Source organism: Homalodisca vitripennis, chromosome 1 (genome assembly GCF_021130785.1).
Source record: "Homalodisca vitripennis isolate AUS2020 chromosome 1, UT_GWSS_2.1, whole genome shotgun sequence".
Lineage (NCBI taxonomy): Eukaryota > Metazoa > Arthropoda > Insecta > Hemiptera > Cicadellidae > Homalodisca > Homalodisca vitripennis.
Window position 1 is genome coordinate 36,792,892 of NC_060207.1, and position 26,312 is coordinate 36,819,203.

Here is a 26,312-nt window from a genome sequence, read left to right on the forward strand (position 1 = left end):
TCATTTATTTCCTTCTCTGTTCTGTAAATTTCATTCAAGTAATCATATAGCAATTCCAAAAGGTCTGTAAATTGACCTTAAATGTACATTAACCCTTTGAACGCCAACGTACCTATATTACGGCCGTCGGCTACTCAACCGAAAATCGCCAACGGCCGTCGTACGTCACGTTTTTCACCTGTAATTTTCTTATAGCATCTGATTGCCACGAAATTTTGACTAATCGATAGTCGATTAGTTGCTTTGCAACCACAAAGTAGTTAATTCCTTTATGGACTGTTTGTTTGGTCGTATTTGAGCTTCGCAGCTGTTGGATTGTTTGGTCGAGAGTGAGGTTACGTTCGTGTTGCTGTGCGTTGTTTACGTTTGTAATTCTCTCATTACTTTTGTTGTTAGGGCATTTTTATTATGCCCCTTTTATTAGATTCATTGGTACTTTGGGATTATACCGACCACACCCAGACATGAATTGACATTTAGCTTCAACTGATTAATAGATTAGCGTAGAATAATATTTCGTCGATATAAAACAGGAATTGTCTTATCGCAAACCCCTCCCCATCCTCAGACAGTTGACATTTAGCTTCTACTGATTAGCGTTGAACAATATTTCGTCAGTATAAAACAGGAATTGTCTTATCGCAAACCCCTACCCATCCTCAGAGAGACAGAGGTTAAAGTCGAGCGGTCTAGTAGATAACGTGATTGCCGAGTCTCGCCGCCCGTTCGCTTTGTTGTACTTTCGTATTTTACACCTACATTTATCCAAACACAAACATTACCAAACAAAAACTAAACTCTTTATTTAAAAAACACACAAAACTTGTTTTTATTCTTGATCAAACTCCGCCACCCAAACGCGAGTGCCTCCGGCCGAAAGTGCTTCCGAAGCTCGCGCTGATGTTAACAAAAGAAAAACATCCCTCGAGATAGTATCTATCAGTAAAATATAATTCTAGAGGGGCTGATCAGAAATATAAATTGAATTGTATTGGAAAGGCAATTATGTACCGTGCAAAAAACTTAAATAATCATGTGATGCCGCGCGGCCTGCCGTAATCGGGATTCTCGAGAAAGATAAGATAACAGCGACCACAATACCGATCACAATTCCTGGAAATGCTTGTTGATTGATGGAATGTTAGTTCTGTTACTCAAAAACATCGTTTTATAACGTTCTAAGTTCATTGAAAAAAGTTTAAGTTAATTTGACCTTATTAACAATTGATAATCTTTGTAAGTTTGTAATTTTGTAAGTAAAGAGTTGTTTTTTCGTTCTATAACGTTTGTTTATAATATATCTATAAATTTATATTTTTGTGTTCTTTATACTGGTGTGGTTGGTATAATCCCAAAGTACCGATTTGTATAGTGTCAAATATTGATTTGTGAATATAGTGCAACATTACATACAACGTCCATGCAACTTACAAAAACTGTGCCCGTGTCACATTTAGTGAAAAAAATCACAACTTAACTTCTATATAAGGTAGGCTTTTGAAATTTTGTAATTCAGTAAAGGGGTAGATATAGATTACTGGGATATAACAGGAAATCAGCCTAAATGTTTTTTGAAACCATTTATTTGTGCTAAAAAACAGTTTTTTGAAAATTCTAATTTTTTTTTTCTAAATTTTAATTTTTTTTATAAGTTTAAATTACATTTATGCAACTAAAATTTATTAACTGAACAAGAGAATGTTATAAGCAAAACAATGGTAAAGAAATCATCAATATCTGTTAAAAAATAAAAAAGTTATGATAAATTTTGTGAAAGCTTGCAAAACTGCTGAAAATGCCCTTGGCGTTTCTGGGTTGTACTTTTGGAAAATAGGCTGGCGTGCAAAGGGTTAAATACTATGAAATATAAAGTTAATTTTGTTTTAGCTTATACTGATAGATTTAACAACTTATTTAGTGGTGAATACTGAACTACACATTCTATTGGAAAAATGTGATCTTATTTAGCAGCATTTAGCAGCATTTTCTCTTAACTGCTAAGAGAAAACTGTTATCATTTTGAAATTACAATAATGGTCTACACAACAACAAAATTGTTTATTTGTTATATCATGTTCTGCAATTGTTTCTATCTTTAACAGAGTAGAGGTGGTATTTTTTACGTTTAGTAAGCATAACTACCTCATTTGGACCAACATTTTCAGTTTAATGGGTGGTTCAGTGCTCTTTTGAAATCAGTGATTTAATTGTATAACTAATTATTATTTTAACTAACTGTGGTAAGGTTGTGATGTCATAATCAGTTTTACTCTTTATGGTTGGTTGAAAGATAATGGGGAAAAGTAACTTGGTACTAACATAGCACTGGGTTTAATGTAAAATGGTTTTGTTGTATAGAGGTGTAAGTTGACAAAGAAAGCAGTTTCTCTCTTAATCATCTAAGTAAATTACGTGAGGTCATTATTTTTGAACAATATTTAAATGGTTATCAAATCGTATTGGATCCGGTCATACATTTTAATGTATAAAGTTATTAATGTAAAATTACAGCATTTTATAAATTTACTGTAAGCAGTAATTACAATTATATTTAGCACTTAGTTACACATGACTTTGAATGCGATTTCATAAAAAATCTTTTATTGAGAGCATAAGACATGTATGTCAAATTTCGTCGTTGTAGGATATTGAGAAATAGAAAAAAATATATTTCTTTTATGCGTATAAAGCTCATTTCAACTCATACAGATGTTTGATCTTAATAAAAATGCTATAGCTTTTCTACTTAAGTCTTGAGGGGTGTATGTGTGCCAAATCCCAACATTATCGAATATCGGGAAGTTGGAGAATTAGTGATGATTTAGTGAGTGAGGGATTAGCCTTTTATATATAGAGATTCCTTTTATTATTTCTATCAGTTTTCATATAGATTTAATGAGAATATGAACAGGGTTGCATTGCACCTATACCAGGGTAGGCACCTAATAGAGAAAACCAAGAAATAGTAAATACACAGGATGTGCCAGGAATTCCATTGTAGAATCAGAAAAATTAAAAGAATAATTTATTCTCTACTAAAGCAATGAATAATTTGAACTTTTTTCTGAATTGAGAGCCATGAACCAAAAGTGCCTGATGATGGAATCATTGATTCCGAAAGGCCTTGCGCAGAAATAAAAGTTATATTTGAAAATATTTGATTAATTTATAGCAGTGATAGTAAAATAAACAAAATTATTGTTTATGATTTTAGTTTTTGACAGTGCTGAAACAACCTTATTCTGGCAAAACTATAAACGTGCATTCAAAAATGTATGTTTCTTTATAAACATGATCCTATTGTATATAGATAGGTTTAAAGTAAATAAAGAGCTTTAATTGAGCAGAGCATCAATTTCCATTCAGACACCTTGAAAAAACAAAACTTTCTTAACTGAATAAATCTCTTTTCCCATTTAAATATTTACTAATATTTTAAAAAATGAGAAAATTTCTATTTTTTTATGACAGTTTGCAGATTAGAATACTCAAATAGATCCATATTTAAAAAGGTGTTTTCTGAGTGTTAAACTCCATAAGGAATTTCAACACTTTGAGCTCTCATATCTCCTTTATTAAGGGAAGTATAAAAATGTATCAAGAATACAAAAGTTTTAAGATTACTTTTCCTATCAAAAATAATAATAAAATACGAAGTGTACATAGGGGAAAACATAGTTGGTTGCAATATTGGAAAATGGCAGCAGTTTTAAAATGTTTGAAATATATATTTTTTAATTTCTCTAAAAACAAGGAAAGGTTCCTCATTTAGGTTTGCTGTCAGATTTATAGTTTCTAAGATCACAATTGTGATTACTTTAAAAAAGACACCCTGCATAATGACAGGATGTGTGAACTCCGGTTATACTTTCAGAATTTGTTCTTCATGTCAAAAAAAATGTAACCTGAACAAAGCTACGTATGAAATGTTGTCACTGCAGTACTTAGTTACAGTTCCTCAATATACTTTCTTTTAAGTATCGGATAAAAATTATGAGGTACCTTGATAAAGCCCAACAAATATTTCACTGTACCTGGTAAGTGGGGGAGAGAAGTCACAGCTAGATAAACAGGGTTTATTGGTAACTGGTATTAAATGGTGGCAAAATTGTCCTACTTGTATCGGTTTGATACATTGTGACTAACCCAGGTTTGTTTGATGTAGATTACAATTTTACTAAATGATTCATTGGTTCTACATTCCATAGTTTACAGTCTATAGTAACATTTCTTAAGTTACAAAGAAACATTAAGACGAATAAGTTTACTAATTTTCTGTACCACAAACAGAATCTTTGAAATTGCTGAAATCTCATGTTAAATAAGGAAATGTTCTGAGCCGTCTGTTTTGAGCACAAATTGGCCATTCGTGTTGTTCTGACTATAAGAAAGAAGCTGCTCTCATGTCACTTTACTTTGCTTGTGTTGCACTGTGACTGTAAGGTATGTTTACACTGCACTCTAGTTGCCGTCTCCGCTACAGGGCTGTGACACAAACACGCGCAACTCAGCTGCCTCTGTGAGTCTCACTATAGTTGCATGATGCATGAACAGACTAACTGCCTTATACTAATGGTTGACTGGGGACATTTGCTATTCTTAGTATTTATTTCAGCAAAGCACACACTGTGTTAACTAAAACCCATATATAAATACACGTATATATATACTTGTATATGGTGGAATCATGCTGTTCAATATAAATGATGGGTAGCTGTTACTCTGAATAAGAAAAATCTTGGTAAAAGCAATACAAAGTTAAAACTGTAAATATTAATAATTTAGAAATTATTTTTAAATGAAAAGAATTACCTGATAAAGAATTGATCGCAAGTTTTTGTTTTAACCAATAAAGTTTATTACCACAATGTGTTCTAGTGCGCGTGCGCGTGCGCGTGCGCGCGTGTGCGTGTGCGTGTGCTTGTGCGTGTGCGTGTGCGTGTGTGTGTATAAATAGATTATAATGTGTGTTTAAATAGTTAAAAGTTAAAGGTTTTTGAGTTTTTAATTGGATTTGGGCTCAAAAGACAAAAAATAGCTCAATGAAAGAGTCAATACTAACTCCGTGTATCAAATTTTGTTTTAATGTTTTGGTATTATCAGAATGTAATTTGTAATTTATGATAATTCTGAATGGGAATCCTATGAATAAATAGAAAATGCTTTTTAAATACTCATTATTTCAAATGTAAAAAGTAAGAATTGATAAGAAATTGATTCATTAATGTCAACTATTTATTTGTTGTGGATCTTTACAACAGTATTTTTGATTAAATAAATGACAATACTATTTTTTAATATTGCTTTATTTCATTTACATGCCTTGATGTATCTTAGCTAAATGTATAATTTCTGATGTTTTCACCTAAAACATACATAATCACCAGAATCAGAATATGGTATCTGTTTTCTACAATTTCATTGGGATATAATAAAATGTAAGGTAGTATTTGTTCCTTCTTTTAATTTAAATGAATCACAATGAATTTTTGAATTTCCATCCTGCACAGATAATAATTCTATTATCTTCCTTAAAACTCAGGATCAAATCTTCAACAATCCACTCTTGGGGATCCAATCCACTGCTATTTAAAAAAGGGTTGGATCTAAAAAAATCAATTATCAAATTCCAAAGTTCAAATTTAGATTTAAATATTTTCTGGATTCCATCTTTAAACTATGAATAAAACTCAATAATTTTATTATACTGTAATGTAATGGTCATCTTAAAACAATGCAAGAAAGCCATCAATAAATGTTAAGCATATTTCAACTTTGTTTATATGCTTGTCAGCTTTGAAAGAGTAAAACATGTAACCAATACAGGCGTTTAAGAGAATTATCATTCAGTTTTATGTCAGTGATAGCCAACATGTGATGAGGGAAATGTGTGAACTGACAGGTGGAGAGTCTGGAGCAGCAATTGAAAGAGATGACAGAACGACTGAGTGACTCAGAGGACAAGAAGCTCAAGATGGAAAAGAAGCTGAAGGGAGCTGAAGACAAGGTAATGTTGGAATAAGTTTATGTATGGTACTGGGAAGAAATTGTGATAGCGGATAATGATGTATAATGGATTCAGAAGTCATTTATATGATTCACAGGTCAGTTATATTGATTGGGGAAAGAACTATAATCAGATGTATCAGTATATTTATTTTTGCTACCTGGTATTAAGACTACATCTTTTGGAACAATAACTCAATCCAGTAAACCTGCATGGGTAAAGTTTTACTGTGTGATTTGTATTATACCTTTTATAATGAAGATTATTGATGACCCTGTTTACTGCTAGTTTTGGCAGCTTGCCAGAAGTCTTACATTTTACAATTTCTCAAAGACAAAGAAAAAATTAATTTTACAGTTTAAAATTTATTAAAAAAATATTTGGTAAAGCTCTTTTTTAAGTGAATGCGGGTCAATAGCCGTAATAAAATTTTACATGTTTGATTAACGATCACTGTTGAAAAACTGACCAATCAAGAACTGCCAGTCTTGCATGTCTTTCCGTGAGTGGAAAGAGCTCCAAAGTGTTTGTTTTGAGCAGTAAAGTTCTTGAGATAATGTTGTTGTAAATTAACTTATGCTCAGTTATCTTGATAAATAAATACTGGTATGTCTCAGATCTGGGTGTTACAAGACTACATCGATGAAATAGAGACTACAAAGAGCCAGCGGGAGGCAGCCTTGGAGGAGAGAGTAGTTGAACTCCAGGCTGAACTAGACACACAAGCTCGTGCGCACGCAGAGGTGGTTGGAGAGTTACAGAGTCTGCAGGGTTGTAGTGGTGACCACACTCCTCAACCTAGCCCACAAACTCATATCTGCCCCCCCACTTCACTTCAGCTCAAGTCTCAGGTATTATTCACTTTTTTTACATAATATGTTTCAACTACATAAAAAAGCTCAAAACTACAAAATGTTCAATTTTGCCTACTTTTGTAAGCACATAAACTTTCTTGTGGATGAGAATGTTATATTTTGGATGTGCTATATTCAGACAAAAAACAAAAAAAAAAAAAAAAAAAAAAAACACAGTAATGTTTTGTTAACAGAATGTGTGTTCTGAACTAAAATAGATGTTAGGAACATAGAATAGGGAAATGGGCAAAGTTGTAATAGTGACTAAAAAGTACACTTCTATTTCATAGAAAGGTGTCCCGAGTTCCACTCCTCACTCTTTATCCATCAACAACTAAACAGAGTGTATTCATACTTTTAACTCACACTGTATATTATATATACAAGGGCTATCTAGATAGTAGATTACGTTTTAATATAAACAAAAAACAAAGAACAAGAATAAATAGTATATTATACATTTGAAAGTGACACTAAAATACTATTTTTCAATATAGTCACCATACAAATTTAGGCACTTATCATAGCAGTGAACTAGTTTTGAAATTCCAGCGTTATAAAAGGTAGCCCAGTTAGTCAGACCCTCCTGCAGTTCAATGTTGTCACCAAAGCGTTGTGTCGCAATTCACATGTTTTATCCAAGCCACGTCTCCTGTAATGATTCGATCGAGCAGTGAATCACCATCTTGTTCGTAAGTGTCCAAATATGTCAATGAAGCAGTCATATGCTGATTTTTATGGGTTTCTGTTAAGATTTTCTGTACTCATCTTGCACAAAAGTTATGGTAACCTAACTTCTGTGTAAAAATTTAATTTAACAAACTCTTTGAAATTTGAGAAAAACGAAGTGAGAGTTCTATTATTGTGAATCGGTGTTCTTCTTTAATCTTCTCATTGACTTTAGAGACAAATTCATCAGTCACATTGCTTGGCCGTCCACTTTGTTTGTTATCATGCACATTAGTTTGGCCATTTTTAAACCTAATATACCACTGACGCACTCCACCTTCAGTAATCCTATCGTTCACAATAAACTTCACAGAGTTGACAGTAAATCTGTATTGGTTTATTGTACTTAACCAACAAAAACCGTAATACTGATTACTTTTCACAACTCACGGGATTTTCAGTTGTGTCTTACATTTTAAACTGGTATTGTAAAACAACAAGGAGCAACAGTAACCTCTCACTAGCACGGCTGGATAGCCACTGAACAAAGAAACGGCCTGACATAAAAATGGCCACGATAATAGCCCCTGGTGACTACAGAGTGACCATAATCTACTTTCAGGATAACCTTATATCTATAGTGATGAAATTTAATGTGTTTTAAATTATGCTCATTGTGAATTGAAGCAACAAAATTTATTTCTAAACAAGGTTTAACTCTACAAAGGCTGTGGTTATAATAATTAATAAGTGGTTATTTTTAGCCATTTTTAAAACATTTTGTTTTTTATGTAGAAAATATTTTTATTGTCTAAACCTATTGTTGGGCTACATAAAGTGAAGCCGGTAAATGTGTGAAGTGCAATCAATAATTTAATTATACAAGGGCCTTTTTTTATTTTAACTTTAGATCTCACACCGTGGCGTCCAGCCATGTGGCAGGTTTGCAGTGTGAGAAGTAGACGATCACATATCTTCCCTGCTACACAATTGTCACTACAGAATTCAAGTAGTTAGTTAGCACTGAGTTGTAGTCACATAAACATGACTATTGATTCTCTGTCCAAATGTAAACTGTGGATTGTTATTCGTTTCTTGCAAGCAGAAGGGAGTAGTGCAGCAGAAATCCATTTGAGAATGTGCAATGTTTACGGAGAAACATCACGATTGATGGTGTTGTACATGAATGGCGTAGAAAATTTAAAGATTACAAATCTATAATCTTAAATATATTCAGATTAAGTAATAAAATATGAAATCGAATCAAATTTTAATAATGTAAAACGTCATTCATTCCACCATTTACACCACCCGCCCTCATGCACCCCATAAGCACCACCAATCACCACCTCTACACAGGCCATAACCAGTCTCTGACCATCGCTCCGAGGCGTGCACGGCTCTCGATATTTCTGATATTGTCAGCGAGGGAGTTCCATAAATGACAAGCTTGATCATTAAACACCTGTATATATATATATATATAAATATATCTGAAACAGTTTATTCTAGTCAAAAACTTGCAGTGGCTCAGATTAAATATTTGTTGGATATCATTAATATAGCAGACTATCTGTAGTTTTTGTAAAATGACATATTTTAAAGCAGGCAGCATGTAAACTCTCAATTTAAAATATAATGTAGAGTTTTGTTTTGTTTATAAAACATAGGTAAATCTAAGAGATGTATTAAACATTAAATAACTAGTAAATATTTTTGTCTTTCAAATGACATGTTTTTATTTGACATTAGAGCAGTATTTTGTAATAAAATGCTGATTTGTAAAAAGGCTTGTACCAACAGCATTTGAATTACTCAACAACTATCGAATGCTGTGCTGCGCTTCTGGCACTAATGAGCTGAATTGATTCTGGTGCTCTGGTACGGGGAAATACTTTCGAGTTTTTGTTATTTTATCAACTTTATTCAAACATTTATTTTTATGCAAGATTTATTAAAATGCTTCATAACATGGTGATAATTGAAAAAAATATTACGCTTATGAGATAAATTAAATCTAATTTAACCTACTTGGACCTTCCTTCTTAGTATTAAAGAATGGATAGAGTAACAAAAAAAATATGAAAACAATATAAAAATATGATGTCAGTAAAACATTAGTTGCAGAAAGTTAGAAATAGTTCCAATAAAATTCTGTAAGACAGCAGTTCAAGTCAGAAGGAGTTGTGATATACAAAAATGAATCATAAATTTACATTTTGATGTTCCTTAATATTCATATTAATCCTTAATATTAATATTCACGCATGAAAGTCTCATTGTAGGTTAAAAAGAAAAACACAATTGAAAATGATGGCTCTCTAAACAAAGTCCATCTACTAAAAGCTTCTTCCTCCAGTTTTTGCAAACCATCCGTCCATTACACGTGAACATGTGTCCACCATGGCGTAGTGTTCAATTGTGTTTTGTGAATGTTTTTATTTGTTTATTTTTATATAAAGTAATGTGTGTTTTCATTTTAACCTATGAAATGAAACACTAATGTGTGGATACCTGAAGATGTCACGGTGTTGATGAAATGTGTTGTAATGTTGCTATGTTAAGAAATGTAAGAAAGTAAATTTATAAATCAATGTCAATGAATGAGGGGACAATACAGGCAATATATTTTCATTAGCACTTCCAAATATTTGTTTTCATATATGGTTTTGCAGCACAAAGCAGAGAGCAATGATAAAAAAGTTGGGGGTGATTGCACTTTAGTGTCAGGCTTCTTATATCAAAGCAATTCAAGGTGATTGACTGGGAAATGATTGAAGTTAGAATTTATCAATTGAGAATATGGCTGGTTTGATGAATTTTGCTGCCCTTTCTGCAAATATTGAATTACATTAATAGTTGTTTGATTGAAATCTTAATTGAGTAATGTAATGACCAGGAACCTAAGTGTGTACACATGTAATTTTGAAAATTATTAGATTCTCAAGTTATTGAGATTATTGAGAATTAGCTTTTGTTTAAAGTATTCCTCTGCACTGAATATTGTTATGTTTACAATGAATCGGGGTTTGGCTGTTGACAGTTGAGAGGAATGGCCAAGTCACTGGAGAAGCAGATTAGGGAACTGGAAGCTGCAAACATACATGTATCTAGTGCCAGTCTCAGCTCTCCATCAGAGGATGTGTCCATCAGGTGAGTCAGCAGACTTGCTATCATACAAACAAGATTTATTAGGATTTCGTATGAAGTAACTGTCTCACTAAATAAAAATTAATGTCTCAGTATTTGTTTATTTTCAATTATTTGCTATTTAAATAAACATAATTGAGTAAACCTTATGCAAATTGATACTTGTAGTAGATCAATAAAAGATGTACAATTCTCCAGGTGGAGTCTTTGTTAAAAGTTTGTTATTGACGAGGGAAGGTTTGAAAGGATAATAAAATTTTGGATATTTGCCATTGTTATATGTTAAAAAATGTATAACACTACAATCCATCCCTCTCTTCTCCCATCTCCTTTTTGACCATCTTCATCAGGTAAAAGTAAGTAGCTTGAAGTTCTTTTATTTTTGATGGTTTGTTCAGCTTGCATTCTTCACATCTCCAAAACGTAATTTCTTTAGTCTGCTTATTGTTTCTTGTCAGTCCAGTAAGGCATTTAGAGTGAAACCAATGTATGTACCAGCGTCAAAATATACCTTGGTATCTTACTCCAACTATGCAGACACCAAAAGTGTATTTAGACATTGTATTCAATTTGGTTGTATTTAATACAAGAGTTTAAACTAAATAGTCAATTTTATTTTCAATCAGACAATTTAATATTTAAAAGACTCGATTTTGTATATGCATATTTTGCTAGTTCCAGAAGTTATCTGTTTTAAATTGTTAGGTAATTTGAAGGTTGTATAATTTTACGTAAAAGGTAATCAAGTTCTATGTCTAAACATAAGTAATATAGACAGTTTTTTGTACTGCAGTCAACACTAGAGAGGTCTGCTGATGTAAGTGTGTCAGTATTGTGTGGTAGGTCAGCCATGGAATGTGCTATGTTTGTACTGTAATCAACAGTTTTCTGTAATTGTAACTAGACAATGTTTCTGTTCTTCATAATGCCAATGTTTTTGTTTCAATGGTTAAATAGTTATTTAAAATAAGTTTTTTTTATCGAACATACTCTTTTGTTCTCATTTCCTTAAAATACAAAGTTGTGCTTTAGAGACAGTTTAAAAAAAAAAGTTTGCTTTGAAGTTTTGCAACAATATCAAATCAACAATTTTTACTTAAGAAATATTTGCTTGTAGATAAAAGTTGTTCATGTGTTTCTTTGTAGTGTGTTACTGACAGTTGTATCGGGTTATGTTGTGAGTAGTTACAAGGTGTAATTTTGGTTTAACCCACTAAAAAACTTTACAAATTGAGAGAGCACTAAGTGTTGAGAGAGCACATCCTATTGCTAAAGCATCTTCATTGTCTGCCATCTTGGAGTCCAATACATGTAAGAAATAATTTAAATTATAATAGACAATAGACAATAGACAATATTCTTTATTTGCAGTTTCTTTAAGAAATACAATGGCGTCAACATGTGATAATCTTGCTTTACAATTTTATGTATCTATTTGTTTATTAATTTTTTGTAATGTTTTGTCATCTTATAAAAGGTCAAAAAACTCCTTGGTCGAGTATAAGGGTCGCTCCACTAGCCAGTTCTGAAGTTCATTTTTTAACTGGTTTCCTCTCTTGTCCTTAAGGTTTTGTGGCAATGAGTTGATGATTTTGCGGCCAATGTATGAAGGTTTTTTGCTAAATGTTGTTGTGTGGTGAATAGGAAGACTGTAGTCGGCTGCTCTCCTAGTGTTGTAAGAATGTATGTCTTCATTTCTTGGAAGGTCCAGCTGATTGGTGTAGATGACAACTGCAAGTATGTAGAGTGATGTGACGGTTAAGATCTTAAGTGACTTGAACGCTTCTCTGCAGCTATCTGTAGGGCCTAGGCCTGCAAGTGTTCTAATAGCTTTTTTTTGGAGGATCAGGATTTTGTTAAGGTTGGCCTCGGATGTTGAGCCCCAAGAAATTAATCCATATCTAATGTGAGATTCCACCATCGCGTAGTAGGCTGTTTTGGCTAATTCCGGGCCTCCCATCCACATCATTCTTTTGACTACAAATATCCCAGATGAGAGTTTCTTGGTCAGTGCATTAATATGATCTCCCCAGGAAAGGTCAGCATCAATTGTTGAACAATGTATATATTCAAGTTTTTTTTTATTTGAATTAAAATTTCTGAACTCAATATATTCTATGTACTCAATATTCTCAAATAATATAATATAATGGAAATGGTATAAAAAACATATTTAGAAAAATAATTTAAAAAAAGAAACAAAATAGGATTTAAAAAATGACACATTTGTAAATGTTTTGTATTTGGCATTGGAGATTTTACCAGAACAAACCATTCCAGCAGATACGGCTTGAAGATAAATGCAAGGGTTGTCCAGAAAATAACAAATATTTTGAAAAAGTGAAAGAAAAAACTTCTATCATATACATTTGAAAGCTACATCCTTAGGCTATTTTTCAAAAGAATCCCCGTTCAAATTGAGTCACTTTAGCAAATAATTCGCTGCCTGAGATCTTAACCACTGTTTAATGCTGGCATGAAGTTCGGTGTCACTATCAAAGTGCTGCATTGTAAGCCAGGTCTTTATTGCTGGAAATAAGTGGTAGTCACTTGATGCTGGATCTGGGCTGTATGGAGAATGATAGAATATATCTCAACAAAAATCACCCAAGAGCTGTTGGGTATGTGTGGATGCCCGTTGCGTGAGGAAACAAATGTGTTGAGCTTAGTTTTACCTGAAATTATTTTGCCTGTCATAGTTTCTGCAGTATTTTATAACATCCTTCAGCATTAATTATCAAGCCTCGTTCAAGGAAGTAAACCATAATCACACCTTATTTTTGCGGAAAATAGTTGCCATTATCTCTCTGACAGACATACTTTCTTGGGGTTTCTTTTGAGAATGTGTGTGTCCTCATTTCATAGATTGACTTTTCATTTAACATTTAACAATCAACATCTGCATTACATCACCACTTCTAAAATGATTGAGAAGTTCATTTCCATGTTTATTGTAGTCTTTTCAATGATGCATCAAGCCTTTAGTTTTTTGTGGTCTTCTGTAGGGATTTTTAGAACCCTTCTGAAATAGAATTAGTGTTAGTTAAGCTTCTTCACAGCAATTTCTGGAACCAAATTTCATGAAATTTGGCAGAAACGTTTTGAAAGTTCAGTAAACTTGCGCTTTTCATGAATGTTCTAATTTAGTTTCTTTAACAAGTCTTTAGTAAACAAGCTACACCAACCACTGGGATCCTTGTCATGGACAATGGTACGGCTATTTTTAAAATAAGTACACCACTGTCTCACTCTGCTTTCATCCATTTTGTCATAAACATCACAAAGTTGGTGATGGATATCAATTGGTTTATAGTTTTTGCTAACAAAAACCTAATCACTAAATTCTGTGAAGTGGCAGGAATTTCAATTTCAGATTTTTAGTGCAGCGCACATTTTAATTAATCAAAGTGAGAAAAGTAAGAGATACAGACTACTACCACTGCTCAATGATAAAAATACCGATTGTAAGAATCTTTTTACCTCAAGATAGCGACTAGCCCAGCTTACGAATCAGCTAGTGAAAAATTGAGAAAAAAAAACTAAAGAATTCAATACGGAACATAAGAAGTGAGATGAAGCTTTTTGATCATACATCAAGCAATTGACAATATAAAGTGGCTTTGATATTTCATTTACTTTATTCAACTAGTTTTTATTATTAAAATAAAGTCAGGCCTAGATGGCATATACAAATAAATGTGAATCTTGATGACTCATATTCTCATTAGATATAGGTAAAAAGTATTATTTGTTGTTGTAATTTGTGTTTACGTTCAAATATTCATTTTATTTGTTATTAGATACAGTCCTTACATTTGAATAAGTTCCAATTGAGTATTATAAGTGTTTTAGTAAACCTATAACTCTGAAACTCTATTTTAGTAGTGACATCCTAATGGCTATTGTCTATATTACTGTCTATTGTGTTACTATAATTATCATTTTTGGACATCAAACTTTTATTTTTGTATTAGAAACGCATTTGGATAAACATGTTGTTAAAATTATATTTAGTTTGAAAGAAAATAAATCAAGCTGAAAATATTTTAATGACAAGGCAAGCTTCAAACAGGAGCTTGCCTATTATAACCACAAGACAGGGATGTGTCAGAATTTCTTTGTTAATAGTCTGACAGTGATAATGTAATGGTTTTTTGACATTTGAAAATAATAAAACATTTAAAGTGAGACCATCTAAAACTTTAAGTAAGTTAAAACGTTAAGTAAGTTGGCAGAATATGTGTTTTTTTTATAAATATAGTGTCTATTCATAATAAAAGTTCTTTTTGTTTTGATTTATGTGATTTTGAAGTTTGCTTAGAGTTACTTAAGAAAATAAAATCAAGTAAAATAATATTATGTGTAGATTGTTCAACAAAGTACAAAGTCTTGTTCTATCAGTTCTATAAACTAAACAATGGGTCTTCTTAGCAGCAGAGGCTTCTGCCATGTGTGCTTACATTTCATTTGAATTTTAATCAACTTTGCTTTTGATAATTATATATGGTCATTAAAAATGTTAATCAACCAACACAATCAGTTGAATTTAGTTTTAAATGTTAGAACAATTATTTTAACTGAATTTTGGTATATTAACTTTAAGGTTAGTTAATGCCTACTGATATGGACTGTATAATAATAATAATTGAAATATTCTACTTACTGAATTATTATTGACAATAAGACAGTTATCGACAGCAGTCAAATTACTAAATTTTGTGATGTTTTCTAAATTATTGTTTCCTCTGTGGTACAGAGAGCAGCTAGAAGCTTTGCGATGTCGGACACCTGAGGACAGCAGCTGCCCCAACTCTCCTTCCCATCTACCCATGGAAGAGTTGGTACAGCTGAGTGATAAGTTGCTACGCTACTCCCGGGCTGCTGAGAACATCATCAAGAAACTGCGTGACAGGGAGATGGAGACACTCATGCTCAGAGCTAATGCTGAGGTAGTACTGCTTCTTTAGTTCATTAAGAGTGTCTAGTATCATCTAGTATTGTGTGCCAAGACACTGTCGATAATACTGTGTACAGGCAGAAGCTATGATGGCAAGAAGTATGAATAGCCTTAAGACATTAACAATACAGGATTCTGTTATAAAAACTTACTTTACTCTCCCAGTTACTGTGGATTATCTTTAACTATTTATATTTTAACAGAGAACTAGTGCACAGTATGATTTACCTACCTTACGTGCTTCCATTTATTGAGTTTTCAGTCAAATACTTAAATAAATAAATAAAATAAAACTAAATATACTTAATGTGTATAAAACTATAACTGATAATTTTGTTATATGCAAACTATTTAATAAATATATAATTGTGTAATTTTAAATGAAGAATTTGACTTTTTCAATTGAACACTTAGAATAACGAGGACCTCCTTGTTGTGGGTTTTTTTTTAGTGTGAAAGATAATTATGAATCAAGAATGAGCAGATTAATGTATTTTCAGTACCAAAATATTAATTACTATCAATTTACAATCATGTGTTTTGAGTGTTTTCAAACTGTAATAAGGATAAATAACTATTAAAGATTATTTAATAATCTAAACTTATACTTTAAAATATGTCAATGTATATTAAAGAATTCTGCCCCCAAGTTCGGTAGATTGGCATTCAAATGGGGTGCCACAGTATGACAAACAATGACAGTTAAAGGATGTGACCCGTATATAAAACGGTCTCTATGAGTCCGTAACTTTAAACAACTGCACCATAACAATAATTTCAGAACTCTGTTGTAGTTAAGTGGTGATGTAACAAATTTCCAATTGTTTCCTTGTTTCCACAAGTTCTTAACATATCAGTACACAATAATTTAAATCAGTTAACAAATTGCTGTACAATTCAGGATTGTGATACTGCCTTATTGCTAACAGTCAGAGGATTATAGCATTGCACCTTTTTGTCTCTACTTTGTAGATGAGTGATTTATTTCTTATATACTTTTTTATCATAATGAAAAAGATATTTCTAAATTAAATTTCAAATAATAATTATTTCTTCAAACTGTTAAACCAAATCAAAATCAGATCTGTTCCATTTCTAAGACTATATCCAGCCATATTTACACAGCAGTACTATAGAAGTGCAATAAAACTACAGGGATTATAGCAGAGTAAAGGTAGGCTTTAGGGAACACAATATTGTTCAGTTAGTACATAGTGCAATGCTCATGTGCCCAGGAGATGCAGGCTGAGCGTGACGTTCTGCAAGGGCAAAATGAAAGACAACAGCTACAGTTGGCAACATTGAACAAGCGAGTGGAAGAACTGCGAGTGCGCAATGAGCGAGAGATACAGGCCAGTGCGGCACCTCTTCACCAGCGTATACTCGAGTTAGAGACTCTTTGCAGTGACCTTGGAAATGAACTCAAGGAAGCGAATAGGAAGGTTAGACCCATATCTATTTGGTTAATATTGAATGTAAATTCTTATTATTTAGGATATATGTCTAAATGTTTATAATTTTCTGTTTATTACAGCTAGTTGTCAATGATGTACTCATAACTTGTAATTGAGTGAATGGAAATGGTTTTATATTCTGACAATATAAATTGCTTAATGAATGTTGAATAAATGTCAAACAAGTGGTGGTTTTATTAAAGAACCCAACCTTTTGCTAATTTTTTATGAAAATTTTACCAATTTTATAGTACTTTTGTTGTAAGGTGATATAGTTCAAGTAGATCTCCTGTATTCTATTCAAGTATACATATAAAGCCAAAAATACTAAAGGAAAGCATAATGTCCGTATCATTTTCCAAATATCAACTCTTTGAATTTTTAAATTATTAGTATAGAATATGGATATTGGAATCAAGTGAATAAGAATGAGCCCATTGCTATTCTAAAACGATTCTAATTTATATTTTGCTGGTGAATTTCTCTATTAGTTAACATATTTTTTCCGACACGATAGACAACATAGAAACTTATATTTACCTAGACCACAGAATATCTTATAATAACTCTGAAATAAGTTGCCATTATTTTTATGAATTACTATTTAATCCCTTAGTTGTCGAGTTTTCAATGGTGCTCTAATAGCCAAGTAAAATATGATGATGTTATGGGTTGGGGAGGGGTGAAATGGCAGTAGACTACTAGATACAAAAAATAAAAAGCCAACCTAACCTTTTAGTTTGACAGATTGTTACGTAAATTATAAATATCCTAAAAAATAAACATGCATTATATACACTAATTATAACAAAATATATTCCTTTTATTAGTTTTTGATTAAGTAGTAGTTGGCAAATCAAGACACATGAAATGCTAAACAAAAATAGTATTTTGTTTCTAACGTCCTGTTAAAACTTCTTAATATGCTTTTTAACTATTCCTCAGTTGACCGTCAGAGTGTAGTACCAATCACTCAATATTACTCTGGAGTTTCAATAAATGCTACTTTTTTATATCATCTTACAGCTGTCAGGGATTGTGTAGCGAAACAGCTGTTTGGAAATGTGATAACACAGGCATGTCAGTCAATGGATTAATCTTTGTTAACCCTTTTAACCCCAGCCATTTTTCCATGGACTTGCCAGAAAGCCCATGGCGATAAGGGACCGTAGTGCAGAATTGAGGGAAAATACATCTAGTTTTCTTATTTTTGAAGATAATTTTTAGGTTTTTGTTTTAAATTGTTCACAAATAAGTGTACTCTTAGATGTAATAGTTAAAAAGTACTTTTACAGAATGATTTGTTTTTTTTTAGCGTATTTATACATAACAATTTTTTTATTTTTTTTATTTTTTATAGTTTGGACATACATAAAGGATAGAAAAAAAAAATTGTAGCCCCTGAAAAATGAAGCAATTTTGTTGTACACATATTTCTTACTACACACACAAAATTTGAAGAACTTTCCTTGATAAATGCAGGAGATATATCCAATTAATTGTATTGCTGCATAAGCACTGCTTCATATATTTCCACATACACGTCAGTAGAAGTATACAGATATGTATAGTTGTTTTTGCACTTTTGAAATAATAACAGTTGTAAAATAACACAAACTAATTGTAATGGTTTGTAAGACTAAAACTTGTTTAATTTTTCAAAAAAGTAAAAGAAATAATATTTACAATATATACATTTTATATAAAAAACTCAATGCATTGTCTTCAAAAATATCAAATTCACCACTAGTAATAGGGTACTTTGGGATTATACCGACCAACACCAGTATGAAGAACACAAAAATATACATTTATAGAAACAAACATGATAGAACGAAAAAACAACTCTTTAATTACAAAATTACAAACTTACAAGCATTTCCAGGCATTGTGATCGGTATTGTGGTCGCTGTTATCTTATCTTTCTCGAGAATCCCGATTACGACAGGCCACGTGGCATCACATGAATTGCACGGTACATAATTGCCTTTCCATTACAATTCAATTTATATTTCTGATCAGATCCTCTAGAATTTATATTTTACTGATAGGTACTATCTCGAGGGATGTTTTTCTTTCGTTGACATCAGCGCGAAGGCATGGCACTCGCATTTTGGGTGGCGGAGTGTGATCAAGAATAAAAACAAGTTTTGAGTGTTTTTTTTCAATAAAGAGTTTAGTTTTAGTTTGATCATGTTTGTTTTTATTGAATGTTTGTGTTTGGAGAAATGTAGAGGTAAAACACGGAAGTACAACAAACCGACGCACCAGCTGAACGGGCGGCGAGACTCTGCAATCACGTTATCTACTAGACCGCTCGACTTTGACCTCTGTCTGAGGATGGGGAGGGGTTTGCGATAAGACAATTCCTGTTTTATATTGACGAAATATTGTTCTACGCTAATCTAGTAATCAGTAGAAGCAAAATGTCAAATAAACGATTCATGTCTGGGTGTGGTCGGTATAATCCCAAAGTACCAATAATAGTGTTTATCAAAGTGTTTTCACTCACTGGTAACTTTTCTCTACGACGTTTACTCATGTTTTTTTTTACTAATAATACAATAAATCACACACGAAAAACAACCGCTTTCAATCACGCAAACTAATTGAGGTTATAAGTCAGCATACAACAACAATGCAACTGAAGTCGTCTGACAGCTGACATCGACAAATAAACTACACTCAACGACGACGAAATACGATGCCAATTGGAAGGTTTATTGTTTTTGCATGTAGCCCGTTTCTTCACCGACTACTATACCGAAACTGATGGCATTTGGACATATTATTAGCCAGCTACATTAAATTCTCGAGACGTCCGGTATATCGGACGTTGGGCATTTTAGCTAGACCACCTCTGTCCGATATATATCGGACGCCGGGGCTAAAAGGGTTAATGTTTGCCTCAATCTTTGCATCACAGTTCTTGATTATGACTTTTGGAGCGGTAAAGCTCTTACTTGGGGTTATTTGTAATTTTTTCAACTGATTGGCAACCTATCTCCCTAGCCTTAATAATTGCTTGTCTGTCTGTGTGTCTATAGTTGGCCAAGACAAAGCAGAAGCTGGACAGGACAGAGGCAGTGATGCTGAGGCAGGAAGGTGAGATCAGCAGTCTGTCGCAGCATCAGCAGGAGTTGGTTAACAACTTGAGTACAGATCTGGCTGCCATGAAGGCTGAAAAACAGCAGTTACAGGTACCATTTTAGTTATCTAAAACTATATTTTCTTAATACATATTTTCAACAAACATTCTAGATATTCAAAACGTTCTGATGGACAAGGCTTGTAAAAAAAATATATTTCCTTTTGTAAAAGAAAAATGATTTATTTTAGTTTTTAATACATACATAAGAGTAACTGTGAAACTATTTTTCTATTTAACTGCCTTTTTATGTCCAAGTACATATCATTATCATTGAATAAAATTCTGTGAACACTTAACTACTGTTAACGATGAACAATTGATGATTGTTCAAAGGAGTGTAGAAAAAATGCAAATATATCATTTGTAGTATCATTTAGTAGAAGAGATGGAAATTGTAACACATTGTCAAATATATCCATAATAATTACCTCAGATTTGTCCTTACCTTTTAATTTTTGAAGTGAAAACTTCTTTAGGCGCGTTGAGCGTTTTGGTAGAGGGTAAAATCCTCGGTTCGCGTCACCGACATGCTAATGATACTAACCTGCATGAAAAAGTCAGTCTCGCTGTGTTTTTTTAACCGTAGACTTGGCCGCGGACTACTAACCTGCATGAAAAAGTCAGTCTCTCGCTGTGTTAAAACTGTCCCGGCGGAGTATGAAAACAGACTGCGAAAATCAGTGACCATTACGGCTTCCTCTCGCGATTTAAAAGTGAAGCCAATGTCGTAAAATTCTGTAAGATGCGTCAAATTAAAGCTCTTAATATTGGCAATCTATTGGTTACATTTTTAAATATTAAAAAAATGTCGAAATAATTTTGATTATTGTTTACATTTTACATAGCGTTTACAATGACAAGGAAAAAGTAGTAAGCGAGGATTTTTTTTATTTTTTGGTCAGACAAAATTTGTCAGCGAGAAAGTTGTGTGAAAATAGATGAATATTTTTTTTGTAATTTATCATTTTTTTATTGGAAGTTTAGTTTAGCCTGTAGTAGCGTATGAAGTGATGAGTGAACGTTTCTGCCGGAACTGTAGTTGGCGCATTGGCTCACTGATACCGTATTAACTCAATAAATTAGTTTATTGTGCAATAAAAATACCTTTACGAAAGAACCAAGTTAATTTAACTAATTTATTAGTTTTAAAAATATTGTGGGTTTAATTGTTATTGCAATTATATACTTTATCCGTAGCAATAACTGTATTATTTACAACGGTGTTCAACTCACTGTTGTTCACTCGGTGTTTACTCACTTGTATTCTATGTTTAACTAACTATTAATATTGAGCAATTACAACATATTTTTATACAGATAAATGAATAATGAAAACAACGAATATATTTTTAAACATTTGTAATATTTGTACGAATATTTGTATTTAAAATTTAGCATTATTTATTTTAATTATGTTTTTAATATTTAACCTCTTCATCATGAAATTAGTATTATTACGGTATAAGATTTATCTTACTAGCGTGGTAAATTATATTTCTAGTTATTTGATAATATTTGAAAATTAAAAAACGCGTCACATTTACAATTACAGATGTACTGCTACTATAACGTATTGTTAATTACTCTCAACTTAATAGTTCCGTTTTCACTTCTATCGGCAGTCCCACGACTGCTACTGTTTTTTTTTTTTTAAACATGTGGCCATTCATTTTACTCTTTACCATGAATATTTGTTTGTACATTTCCAAAACAAACAGTATAATTTTCTTCTTGCGCCTCGGCCTTTTGGCTAAAATCAATTTTGGTCTTTGTAATTTATTATTTGCTGTAGTAAAAGTTATTTGAAATTTAAAGACAAACTATTTAGAAGAGGAATTGTTGTGCTGGGACTATGCAATTAGCATGTACCACTTAGTGTATTTCTCACCAACTCTGTAGTTTATTGATGAACTGCTCTCTCACTCATGAATATTGAAGAAAACATTTAGTGATGGTTGTCAAACAGTTTACTTTTTTGTTTCAAGTCAGCACAATACGTTGTACTAATCTAGCCACAACATTTAGGCAAGTATTATTTTGAAGTTTTATAATTTCATACTGCAGTTTAGTGACAGTAACTTGGTATTGTCAATTGAAGTTAACAATGTTTCACTGCAGAAATAGTGTGACGAAGTAAACCTATTTGGATACATGATAAACATAAAATGATCTTAAAGATTGATACTAAACACAAATGTAAAAAATAGAAGCATACTCTGGAGGTGCTCTTTCAATAAGTCATATTGGAGAATCTGAGATCAAAAGACTGTAGCATCAATTATTTTACGCCTTTTCCGGGATTGTCAGACAAGGGGCATTGTGTGATGAGTAAAAATGTTATATCACAAACAGTGATATTAGTATCGGCTCATGGTGGAAATTTTGTACTTTTCTATCGTTATGTATCTTAGTCTGGAAATAAGACCACTGTGTGATATTGTTGCAGATAATGGTGGAGAAATATCGTTCTGAGGATAGTGTCAGTTTCCCACAGCTGATAGAGGTTATGTTGGCAGAGAAGAATGCAGATATTGATCAGTTGCAGCATCGAGTGGAAGAGCTTCAGTTGCAGGTAGTGTTTGGGGCATCAGATGTTAGATTGTTGGGATTAGGAGATCCACCATAGTTGTTGAACAACTATAGAAAAAGATTAAAAGGAACTATGGTTTTGGAGTAGGTCAGCAATTAATTGACTAACAGTTTCACCTGACCCATCGATTAGATGTGGCAAGTGACTTCTCCACTACTTAATAAAGAAACTAAATCCACACCTTTGCAGCTTCTGTTGTATTAACTGTGTTTATCATAGAATTGTCTACTCAAATAATAAAGAAGCTTGATTTTGTAAATAGGCATAATATGTCTGGAAATCATCAGCTAGGAGGCATTAGGGTTTCTCTGCTAGTTAATAGACAATATAATGAATATCACTACCTATCTGACATATCTAATTGATCAGGCTTTTCAAAAAACTAATCTGCCAAATCTCTCATTTGACCAACCATGCATTCAGTAGCATGGATAGAACATTAACTTTAACCATCCCACTTTGAGAAGATACCTTTGAAAGAGAGATAAATGCTTTGGTCAAAATGAAAAATGTATTTTTACAAGGTGAAGTCATGACGGAAAAATCCTTTCCATGAAGCTGGCTGCACTGACGGCTATCTTGAATTTAGCCCCATGAGAACAATAGTAAACACTTACTATCTTATTTTTAGTCTTAGAATTACAGGAGATGTCTCATTTCAAAGATTTTAATTAATACACATCCAAATATTTTTATCAGTTAGTAAATAAATTCTTAAATATTATTATACTTTATCATTTAATAATTATAAAAGTACACAGTTCACAAGAAAACTAAAAACAGAATTTGGATGCATATTAATCATATCTTTAAAATGATTACTCCCTTAATTTTAGAGAACTAAATGAAGGGAGTAAAACTATTTTAAGTTTATCATTGTTTTTATAGCGTGAAACTCAAGGTCGTTTCACTACAGCCAGGTGTCAATGCTAGTAACCAACTGAGGCTTTCATTAATATTTGAAATATTTGATATAGCGTGGTGTGTCAATAAAAATTATTGTATTTTTCATGTTGTACAATTTGTTTTCTACTATTTCAAATAAATTTTTCCCAAAATAATCTTAAATATAATTATAATACTTGAGAAATGAAAGAAAATGGAACAATGTTTGAAACATTATGATGACTTACTAAAATATTTAGTAAACATTTTTATCTGTAAATTTACTATCACATCCATTCTTGTATTGAAAATAGTAATATATTAGAGCTATGAGAGATAATAAGTCTATGAATGTCTATGAATCATGATAAAGAATAAGTTGACATCAAGCTGGTTAGTGGATTTTAACTGCCTGAGTAACATGTGTTGTAATCAGCTGTTTTAAACTAAATGAACTTACTCTTATAAGATTGGTGCTTTTGAAGCCTGTGGTCAGTGCTATATAATCGGATATTAAAATCCACTAAAGGCACATCTGGAGTGTAAGAGCCTTTGATGGACAACAGTACATTCATTGTACAAAAATCAAGAAATTCTTTTAATAATATATATTACAGTTAGCAGCTGTTCTAGAATAGTTAAAACTGTCACTACTGTCTTTGATACATAATAAATACTGTATTGAACAGTTTAAAATATTTGTTTTTAAAGTATCTATTATATATATGTAATCTTCTTTTTTTGTCAGCAACAAAGTGTTTTTAAATCTTTTATGAAAAAACTGGAACGTTTTTACTGAAAATGTGAGAAATAGTAAGATAGTTAATTAAATTTAATTACGTAACTTACCATTGATATTAATTCTAATAAGGGTGATATAGAGAACCATTAAGTCCATCTACTCAGCCTGAACTGGTATTATAATAAGTAATTTAATAATATTCAATATAAAAAACTCCAAAATGTGTTGCTACAGCCTTGACTACAGATAAATAAACACTTTAATGACATGTTTAAATTATGATAACTGTGATGTTATAATGATTATCAGTCATGGTGAATAGTATTGCAGTGTTATAGTCTGAGATAAGTGGTGCTGCCTCTCTTTCATTGTGGGATTTATGATTTTTTTAGTCATTAAACAATTATTCTAAAACATTTAATACTTTTTACTGTAATTTAGTATTTTAAAATATAAATTTGTTGACATTAAAGTGAGATATGTGATATTTCAGCAAGAGAACAGCTCCAAGAGCCAATCCAAGTCGAAGAGTTGCCGTGTTAGTTTTGCAGATGAGGTGTCATACTCACGACTTACGGATGGAGAAAGAGCCCGAGAAGCCCCTCAAGAAAGCAATAGTATCAAGCCCTTTTTCTCCACACCACTCTCTACTATAGAGGTTCGTCTTCACTCAATGATTTCTATTTATATGATCAAAATCTTTTGGCACAGTAAAGGATTGCATAATTAGAAAGTGTCTTAATTAAAAAAGGTAATGTAAAATTGTGAACAATATGCTTGAATACCTTTTATAAAGTTGGAGATGTAATGTGACGTTCTAATTTTATTTTCAGGAAGGCAACAGATTAGTACCAAGGGTCATCGGAGAAGACATCAGCAAGATACCTGTACATTCAGACATCAACTTCAACTCTTCACCTAACAGAGCTGTGAGTTCAGATATCAGAATAATAGGGTATTGTGTTAATAATTGGATTAATAATTTTTTATTTGATATTGCTGTATCCTGAAGTGGATCATTATAGAAAGTTAAGTGATATTTCAAACAGGAATAAATGTTCTTTAACTGGTCAAAATGTTGTTTAATGTAATTTTTATGTTTTATTATATACTACAATCTCAAATTTATCATATGTATTGAGAACATTTTGTAATTTTGAGGAAGTTTCGTAATAAAAATAATTCAATCTCTTTAATAGATACATATCTACGAGGGTCATTCCTAAAGTAAGGTCCGGTTAAGAAAAGGAAACTCAAAATGTTTCCAAAACAATTCTTTTATTTACATTCCTTACATCTTTCTCTATTTTTCTACATAATGTCCATACTTATTTAAACATTTTTCACATCATTCACAAGCTTTTGAATGCCTAAGTTGTAGAAATCGGCTGCCTACAAAGATAACCAGTTTTTAACTGCTTCTTACACTTCATCATCTGTGTCGAAGCGTTTGGCGCCAGGAAACTCCTTTAGGTAGTGGAATAAGCAAGTGGAACTTATTTGGCGCTAAGTCTGGACTGTACGGTGGGTGGTCCATCTGTTCCCATCCAAATTTCTTGATTAGGGTTTGCTTTTTTTTTGCAATATGGGTTCTGGCATTGTCATGCAACAACAATACTCTAGACGACAAAAGACCATGTTGCTTATTCGGGATTGCACGTTGAAGTTTAATCAGGGTAGTGCAGGTGGTATTGATTGTAGTCCCTCTTTGCATAAAGTTGACTAACAATACTCCATGCCTATCTCAAAACACGATATAACCTTGCGTGTTGAGATTGTCTGCTTTGCTTTGACCCTAACTGGCGATGACATGTGACGCCATTCCATTGACTGTCGTTTACACTCAGGGGTTA

At 32.2% G+C, this 26,312-nt stretch overlaps 1 protein-coding gene across 3 annotated transcripts in view; it reads left to right on the forward strand.

Annotated features, from left to right (window-relative positions):
* LOC124359879 (pericentrin-like) overlaps positions 1–26,312 on the forward strand; it is a 128,854-nt gene that overhangs the window by 73,263 nt on the left and 29,279 nt on the right. For 2 of the 3 annotated variants that reach the window (XM_046812993.1, XM_046813009.1), the window contains exons 23-32: positions 4,466–4,519; positions 5,903–6,007; positions 6,625–6,858; positions 10,574–10,683; positions 15,437–15,629; positions 16,873–17,079; positions 20,139–20,291; positions 22,689–22,814; positions 24,953–25,117; positions 25,293–25,388. In XM_046812993.1, coding sequence (XP_046668949.1) covers positions 4,466–4,519; positions 5,903–6,007; positions 6,625–6,858; positions 10,574–10,683; positions 15,437–15,629; positions 16,873–17,079; positions 20,139–20,291; positions 22,689–22,814; positions 24,953–25,117; positions 25,293–25,388 — 1,443 coding nt within the window. The remainder of the gene's footprint in view (positions 1–4,465; positions 4,520–5,902; positions 6,008–6,624; positions 6,859–10,573; positions 10,684–15,436; positions 15,630–16,872; positions 17,080–20,138; positions 20,292–22,688; positions 22,815–24,952; positions 25,118–25,292; positions 25,389–26,312) is intronic. The other variant, XM_046813001.1, reaches the window with a different exon arrangement.